Here is a 9014-nt window from a genome sequence, read left to right as displayed (position 1 = left end):
GGCGGCCCCGCCCGCCCGCACTGGGCCTTCGGCTGCTGCTTCTGGTCCTTCGCCGGAGCCGCGCAGGCATTTGGAGGGGGGGTGCTGACAGGAAAATGGGCTGTTTTCACGCAGCTGATGAGTTTGTTTAGTTGGGTTTTGGCCGAGTTGGCGAGCTAAATCAGCCCAGGGAGCTTTGGACCGGCCCGAGGTGTGTGACAGGAGCGGGTGGTGAGCGCAGGGGTTGTGCTCCAGTGCTGTGTTCAGGTTTGGGCCCTTCAGGACAAGACAGACATTGAGGTGTTGGAGCGTGTCCAGAGAAGGGCAGCGGAGCTGTGAGGGGTCTGGAGCACACGTCTGGTGGGAGCAGTGAGGGCACTCAAGTAACAAGTGACAGGACAAGAGGACATGGCCTCAAGTTGCACCAGCGGAGGTTTAGATTGGATATTAGGAAAAATTTCTTCACCAAATGGGTTGTCAAGCATTGGAACAGGCTGCCCAGGGAAGTGGTTGAGTCACCATCCCTGGAGGGATTTCAAAGACCTGTAGACATGGTGCTGAGGGACATGGGTTAGTGGTGGGGCTGGCAGTCTTAGGTTGATGGTTGGACTTGATGATCTTAAAGGTCTTTTCCAACCAAAACGATTCAATGAAAGGGGAGGTGAATGCAAATAAAGAGGGGGAACTGCTGTTGCATTTTGGATTGGTTTAATATCTCAGGAAAATAAACCCCTGTATTTACACTGGATTGAGGAGTGCAAACAGCATAAAACCAGCATAAAAGCATGGGTTTGGGTGTTCCGGTGAGCTTGAAATATGGAGCGAGTCCAGAGGAGGCCACAAAGATGCTGGGAGGGCTGGAGACCCTCTGCTGGGAGGGCAGGAGGCTGAGAGAGTTGGGGGGGTTCAGCCTGGAGGAGAGAAGGCTCTGGGGAGACCTCAGAGCCCATTCCCATGCCTAAAGGGGTTCCAGGAGACCTGTATACAAACTTTTTAGCAGGGCCTGCTGCAAATGGACAAGGGATAATGGCTTTAAACTGAAAGAGAGAAGACTTAGACTAAATATAAGGAAGACATTTCTTACAATGATGATGGCGAAACCCAGGCCCGGGTTGCTCAGAGAGGTGGTCAGTGCCCCGTCCCTGAAGGTGTTCAAGGCCAGGTTGGACATGGCTCTGAGCAACCTGGGCTAGTTGAAGATGGCCCTGGTGATGGCAGGGTGGTTGGACTAGATGGCCTTTAAAGGTCCCTTCCAACTCCAACCATTCTATGGTTGTAGTATACTAATGCTTAAAGGGTGGCTACAAAGAAGATGTAGACTCCCTTTTTACAAGGCATCACATGGAAAGGACAAGGGATAATGGGTACAAGTTACTCCAGGGGAGATTCTGATTGGACGCGAGGAAGATTTTTCACACTGAGAACATTCAGCCATTGAAATGATCTCCCCGGGGGAGTGGTGGATTCCCCACCATTGGACACTCTTAAGATTCACCCGGGCAGGGTGCTGGGTCATCTTGTCCAGATTGGCTTTTGCCGAGAAAGGTTGGACCAGATGATCCTTGAGGTCCCTTCCAACCTGGGATTCTACGATTCTAATTTGGATTAGATTTATAACGTTGTGCCAGTCCCTTCCAGGATGCACAGATCTGGTGTTAATGAGAGATGTTATACCTTAGTTGCTTTTCTTGAATTTCTGAGTTCTGCACACCTCGTTACTCCCCAGATTGACAGTGATTCAGAAATGAAGTCAAGTGCTTGATAAGGGTTACTAGTTAAAAAGGTGTTGCTTTTTCCAGAAGGATGGAAATTCATAGCAAGGCTTAAATTGGGAAGTTTTGGTGGTGTTTTTCTTAATACTGTTTCCAAAAGTGTTTTTTTCTGCTGGTACTTTTTTTTTCTTTGAGATTACTAAGATTAGTTTTAATAAAATTGTGTTTTAATGGATGAATTTTCAAACTTGAATAAATGTAACTAAGTTCATAATTCATAAAATTGTTGTTGCATGAGGAATTAAGGCTCATAGCTGATTGCCATCCTGCTTACAGTAGTCCTCTTTGTACAGGGTAAGTTTGGTAAATTGATAAGCTTTGTGAATACGTATGAAAACATCTGCTGTGTCTGTTATTTTCCATAATGTAGAAGAAAATAAGCATTTTCTTTATACCGCTACTCACATGCGTTCCAGGGAGAAATCATTTCTGTTCTGTGAGCTGCAAACATGAACTCTGCTTTTCAGAATGGTTGGGAGTGTGTTGTATGAGACTGAGCACTAGAGGCTTTTATTTATGGAAAGTTAAGAAATAATAATTGAAAATGGTTGCCAGCAGACAGCTATGCTACTAGGGTCCCAATCAGCTTTGTATATTTGGGGATGGCTAACGCATGTTTTATTAAAATGAAATGTGGTCAAGTTTAGGTACAGATAGATACCGATTTTCATTAACAGGAAAAAGTCTATAGATTTTGTATAGCTTAAACTCCTGTCCTGGCAAGGTCTGTCATTCAAAACTGGGGCACTATAAACTGGAAGGCAGGTTTTATTTTGTAACGTTGATTATGTTTTTAGCCAAAAATATTTAAAAGAAAGTACAAAAAATAGATAAGGGAGATGTATAATAAGAATAATAATTTATGTAATTCATGAAAGAGAAATAATGAGAAATGATAATCTTGTGTTTTCTTTTGTCGTAGAAAAAATGTAGAAGATTTCACTGGACCTAGAGAAAGAAGTGATCTGGGATTCGTCACATTTGACATTACTGCAGATATCCTTAATGGAAAAAATGGTTTGCGAACATTTTGAAATAAGAACATCCTGACATCTATTGTTGTTACCTTACAATCTTCAGATACTCAGGACTTGAGGAGAACTAACAATTTGTCTTAAAATATAAATTTAAAGCACTGAAAGTAGTGTCCTGCATAGCTAGGGCAGTAAAGTAGAACTTGGAATAGCTGTTCTGTCTCTAGTAGATGACCCAAGGCAAGTTGTTTTTTCTTTTTTTAATGCCTATTTTTAAAACCAGTTTCTGTAGTGAAGTGCACTCTATCTAATAATGGGAAATGCACTTTAACATCTGGACAATATTACTATTAAGTGAAGTTTGTATTGGTGGTTTGAGGGGTGAATTAATTAGAGGGTTTATATAACATAGCATTTTAACTGTCTTACTGAATCTAGAAACTCCAGTGCACCTTTCAAACTCATTTTGTTGTGAGGCTTTTTTCTGCGTAATGCTTGCATACAAGTACCTGTCTTACTTTAAAAACAAAAAGACATTGTAATCCTTTACTTGCTTAGATGTTCAACTATCAAATGTTTAATGTTGAATAGTACAAAAGGTATTGGGAAGCATATGAAGTACTACGAAATTTATCACACTACTTTTTGGCCTCTTTCTCATTGCCGTTACCTTTTTGCAACTTTTCTTTTGTATTTCTCTACTTCCCTGTTGTCTGTTTTTTATTGTGGAAGGAGGGTTGTGCGTGGTTGTTTCTGTTTGGTTTTGTTTTGGGTAGGCTTTTTGATAGTAGAAGGGAATAATTTGTAGGATTTAGGGTCTTGATGTAAAACCAATCAGTGTTTTTCTGCAGAGGTCAGTACTAAATATGAGGCAGCATGCTTTACCTCAGGTGATTACACTAAGCCTTGCTTTGCAGCTGGGCTGAGATTCCTGGGATTTTTCCCTGTCTGCTGTTTTTTGTCACCGTGTTAGGCAAGACATTGATTACCTCTGTGTTCCAGTTTCCCTGTTTTGGAGAATACTGCATCTGTAGACAAACCAAATGAAACAGAGATCTTGAATGCATGCGAATGCTGGATAAACAGGTTAGTCAGATTTTTGCAGGTGTGTGTTGCACAGGAATAAGGGATTTATTTTTTTTTATCAGCTGAAAGCAGGAGAGGTGAACCCTTAATATGTATAAGCATTTCAGACTTAAAACCAGAGGCTAAAGTTCTAAAGTAGATGAACTGAATTGTATGCAGTGTGTACAGGGGAGGGCAGAGCAAGGCAGGACAGGACCTCTGAAAGAAATGTTCTTATACAAGGATTAGTCTGCAGTATGTGGACGTAAATATTCCATGTTTTAATGACTTTTAATAGTAGCAGCAATTTTAATTTTCTTTTTTATTAAAAACTCTGGCTTAATCTTTCATACCTTAAGCCTTGTAGTGTGTAGATGTGTAGGGTTGTAAAATACAACTTTCTGGTAGTTTGGGTTTTTGGATTGGTGGTTGTTTTTTTTTTTTTGACAAAATCTATAAAGAGATACTGGTACGTGGGCTCTCTTAACTAATGGAAATGACATGTTAGTCCTAGGGAGAATTAAATAAAATGACAGTTAGAAAAAGGAACAAGGGAAAGGAAGGGGAAGGAGCCAGTTTTCACAAACTCATTTTAGCTTCCTTAATTCGTGGCTGACTTTAGCAAGTGTTACAAAATCCTGCAAAGGGGAATTTCAGAATCTTGTCTGTTGCTTTGAGTTAGATGATGAAAAATGTTCAAGTAAAATAGCTCCAGCTATTCTTGTAGCAATGGCAATTAATTATTTAATTCTTCCTTTTGAATTACCGGCTTAAAACCCTGATGCAGTCTTGGGGTGAGTGGAACAAGATAGAACAGATTTTGAGGCTGGTTGGGGAATGTGTTTAATTTATTCTTTGAGATAGTGGCAAATAGAATAAAAAAGAGGACTGGGAAATAAAAGTTTACAGCTGATTTTTGCTGTGAGTTAAAAGGTCTTTTCCTTAGCAGTCACTCACAGTGCATTTTATTGCTAAATCAACAGACAGGTATTTAGAATATCAGCTTTATTATACAGGCAGTCTCAAATGGCAGTCATCAAGTCTTTACTGTTGATCAAAAATCAGAAGAGAGTTTTGTTCCAGTCTAATAAGCTGACTTTCTTTGTAGTAAGTAGGTAATTAAATTTGCTAATTCCTGGTGTCCCTTCCAATGTGAAATACTTCCCACCTACTAACTTCTCGAAGGTGGGTGTTACCGGCTCTGTGAACTCTCTGCACTCCACCAATTTTGTATTTATGTGCTGTATAATGCTATTGTATCTCAATCCGCAGTTGGATACCAGAGTTCTTTGTTAGTATAAATAATAGCTTTGAAGATATTTACTGAAGAATTGTCTTGCCTTTTATGTTTAAGGTTTTACGATAGATTGTCTAGCAGCAGCTTATGGTTACTAGTTTGCAGTGTCAAATATAGAACTCCTAAATCGTTGGAGGAAATAGCTGTTAGATTTCATAAATAGTAAAAAAAAACAAAAAACAAACAAACAAAAAAAAACAACAAAAACCCAAAACCAACCACCAAACCAAAAACTTGTTGCTTTAATATGATTAAAATATATGTTAGAACTCCTGGAAGTGCCCTGATTTATAAATAAGATGAGGTATGTTGAAATGTAAGAGCTCACTGGAATTATCATAGTCTATTTAGATCTAGTAAAAAAAAGACAAGGTTATGTAAGTACAATATGGTATTTTTCTTAACACGCATACATCTGCAGAGTATATTTGACTGGAATGTTAAACAATTGTTTCTATATTTGTCTGCAGAATATTCAACGAAAAACAATGTAAGTATCATAAAGAAAGTTGAAGCAATTACCCTTTTTTGTACTGCAGCTATTTTTAACGTTCTGAAGTTCTTCTGGGAAGAGTTAAGGCAGCAGCGTTTCCTCCTAGCTTGCACTGTTCTCACTGGCCTTCACGACTGTTGTTTTCATGACACTTTAACTTCAGGGTGGGAAGTTCACCCTCGTGAAACTCAACTTGATGTGTTCCCAGCAGAGCAGAAGAAAAGTAATACATGCCCTGTTGTTCAGTTACAGTAGTGACCTGTAAATGAGGGTTTTTTCACTTATTTGCTCTGTGGGCTTTACTGTTCCCTAAAGTTCTGGTGTTGATTGTTGTTAGAAAGATACAGCGGCCTCTGGTCTGGCCGGGTGTGGTGGGTCTTCTGTTTGTAGATCACAAAAGGGTTTGCCTGTACCAGTTACTGTAGCCATATAATATATTTATGTGATCTTGTCATCCTTCTCGAAATAATTGGCCTTGCTGCATCCTTTGAATTGGTTGCTACTGATATTTGACTTTGGACCGCCACAGACTTTTTTCAGTGATCTGACAGGAGCTGTGTGGAACAGCATATGGAAAAATTAATTAATGAGACACGATGCTGCCATGGTACCCCTGAATTCTAGTTTAACCTACTGTGGTTACAGTGCAAGGGTCTAGTGAAGGCTTAAAGGTGTTTTTTTTTCAACTTGCTACACAAAACTATCTCCCTTCTTTTTTTTTTTTTAAAGAAAAAGTACTTAAGTTATTTTATACATGCTGGAGGGTATTGTGTTTGTACTAAGATCACTTTTAGGGTTCTTTATTAGGGTCTGGGACTTCATTGTCTTGTTTCATCGTTTAATTTTCTTTTCCACACAAATCACTAGTTGTCACAAATACTGAGAAATATTTTTTTTCTGAATTGTTCTATAAGGTACTAAACAAGACTTTAACACCTGATTACTTAAAAAAACATTATAAAGTTTCAAACAATCAAGAATTTGGTATCTGTCATTTGAATTGTTCATACAATTGTTGGGGTTACATTTGTAATTCAGGTAGAGATTTTTTTCCATTAAATTTGGGAAAATGTTGAATACCTAGGCGGTATCACAGTAGCTCGGTTTAAGTCCTTTATTTGAAATGAAGTCTAAATACTGCTTTAAAAGCAGCTTACCTTTGCAATTCAGAAGAAAAACCCGTGATACCTTGTAAGTCTTTGAAAGCTTATGAGTTTTTTAAGTTTCTCATGTTTTATTGAGCTGTTCTTTGTTGTTTCTGTTTATTCTATGCCACACTTTGGTGTGTAGTAGTACTAGTTTCCCCCACTCTGTAAAGCATTATTTTGTTAAATTAGTTATGGATTGCAAGCGTGTACTTCAACTTTGGGGTTTTTAGATGAATAATGCTATGAAATTCCAGTAGCTGAATGTGATCTCGTAAGGTACCTTCCCTACTTAATTACAATTGTGTTTTTAGGCTCTCAACCAGGTGGTGCTTTGGGACAAAATCATGTTGAGAGGAGATAACCCAAGGCTGTTCTTAAAAGACATGAAGTCAAAGTACTTTTTCTTTGATGATGGAAATGGCCTCAAGTAAGTAAATCCTTTTTTTTTTTTTTTTTTTTTTATCATCATCATTATTATTCATGGTGTCCTGATTTGCTTGCATACATTGCATTTTGTATGGGTGTTTATTTCTGTGGGTGAGGTATGTATATTCTCTCTGATACTCTCTCAGGCTGTTACGCCTTGCTAGTTGGATTGTTAGAAGACGGCCTTGGGACACAAGACGCCCTGCTTCTTCTGTAGGCTGGGGAGTGTGCTGCTAAGCTATGGGATTCTAGGTTTCTGCTTCCAGTGTTCTTCTCACTGTAGAGCCGGTTCTGTGACACACTGAACTCCAAAGGAGTTTTGGAACAGTCAAAAAAAAAAAAAAAAAAAAAAAAGATAACAATCTTATATGGAAAATAGGTACTACTTCATGAAGTAACTGCATAAAAATAAAAAGCCTGTTGCTTCTGGATGAGGAAAACAATTGCACAGACTGGTGAGGGCTGGAAGGGCCCTCTGGAGCTCCCCCATCCCACCCCCCACCAGAGCAGGGGCACCTCCAGCAGTGGCACAGGACGGCGTCCAGGCGGGTTTGGGATGGCTCCAGAGGGGGAGACTCCCCCACCTCTCTGGGCAGCCTCTGCCACTGCTCTGCCGCCCTCACAGCAGAGAAGGCCCTCCTCAGGTGGGGATGGAACTGCCCATGGTCACCTTTGTGCCCGTTCCCTCTTGTAATTATTGGTTAAATTGGTTAACTGGAGTATTTCTGCTGATAGTCTTTGTTGCATTTGCAGGGGAAACAGGAACGTCACCTTGACTCTCTCTTGGAATGTTGTACCAAATGCTGGCATTCTACCTCTTGTAACAGGATCAGGACACGTGTCTGTACCTTTCCCAGATACCTATGAAACAACAAAAAGTTATTAAATTATAATACTGAACCCTAAGCAAGATATTTTTATACTTGTATATTGTGAATAAATTTTATTGCGGTTTCTTCTCACATCCCATGCAACCCTTCAGAGAAAGGTACTTAATTTCCTCAGGTCTAACGGCATAGGAAAAGGAAATGAAAGTTCAGGGTGTTTTTTTGTTTTTTTTTAAATACAACATTGAAGCTGAAACTTAACGGAAAGGTAAATTGTGGAGTAATGATTTGGGGGGGGAGGAAACTGAGGAATTTCTTTTTGTTTTCTTTCTTCTGACCATCTGGGTATAGATCTCCTCTTCTTTTAAATAAACATTTTTAAACCAGAAAGATAGTCTTACTGTGGTTTCTTGAGGTACTGTGATAGTTATTTAATCTGTGTAGAGCCTCAAATACACCTTCTGGAGTCGGTTTCTGAAGGAAATGGCTACTCTGTTGGCAATTCTCTATTATAAAACATGTTAATAACCGCTTGTCATGCAGCTAACTGGAGGAATAAAAAGAAATTTTTTAGTGTATTTAGCATGTCAGTAAGAAAAGTAAAAGCTTTAGGTAAAGGAAGACTCGTTCCATCGGGGGCTGGGACGGCAACTGAATGTGCTGGGGGCTTTCAAAAAGAGCAAACGTACCCCAAAATTAAGAGTTTTTAGTACTGCAAATCGGGGGAAAATGATGAGAATTGCAGTGTGACAAACCTTTCAAAAGAAGAGACGCAAAAGATTGGAGCAGAGTCTCCCCCTTTGCTGTGAGTTCACCCGAGAGCTGGCGGGTTTTGAGGAAGCCCATTTGCTTTTAAAAAGGGATCTTTAATATTTGTGAATTTTCCCCAAGTGCCTCTTCAGTACCTTCTCCGTCTTGGTGTGTCAACCGAAGAGGTATTGAATAAACTTCCAAAGAGCGCTTTGTCTTTTTTACAAACAAAATTCTGTGAAAACGGAAGATATTTTCACAGGAATGTTTTGGGACAAGTTTT

General features: G+C 39.5%; 1 protein-coding gene across 1 annotated transcript; it reads left to right on the top strand.

The window, feature by feature from the left end:
- The first annotated feature begins 1070 nt into the window (after window positions 1-1070).
- SPCS3 (signal peptidase complex subunit 3 homolog (S. cerevisiae)) lies at window positions 1071-8375 on the top strand. The gene is made up of 5 exons (XM_009882022.1): window positions 1071-1141; window positions 2674-2747; window positions 5501-5577; window positions 7040-7155; window positions 7908-8375. Exons 1-5 carry the CDS (start codon window positions 1071-1073, stop codon window positions 8038-8040), a joined length of 471 nt encoding a protein of 156 aa, XP_009880324.1. The 3' UTR covers window positions 8041-8375.
- The last annotated feature ends 639 nt before the right edge of the window (window positions 8376-9014 follow it).

This window comes from Charadrius vociferus, unplaced genomic scaffold, assembly GCF_000708025.1.
Source record: "Charadrius vociferus isolate BGI_N301 unplaced genomic scaffold, ASM70802v2 scaffold141, whole genome shotgun sequence".
Taxonomy (NCBI): domain Eukaryota; kingdom Metazoa; phylum Chordata; class Aves; order Charadriiformes; family Charadriidae; genus Charadrius; species Charadrius vociferus.
Note: the sequence above shows the minus strand (reverse complement) of the source record. Positions and strands in the feature narration are given on the sequence as shown.

Bases quoted from the DNA above. Each gene is read 5' to 3' on its own strand.
- SPCS3 (XM_009882022.1), top strand. From the start codon at position 1,071: ATGGCGAAACCCAGGCCCGGGTTGCTCAGAGAGGTGGTCAGTGCCCCG. The intron at 1,142-2,673 runs GTTGGACATGGC...CTTTTGTCGTAG, and splicing joins CTGAAGGTGTTCAAGGCCAG to AAAAAATGTAGAAGATTTCA. The intron at 5,578-7,039 runs GTAAGTATCATA...TTGTGTTTTTAG, and splicing joins AATATTCAACGAAAAACAAT to GCTCTCAACCAGGTGGTGCT.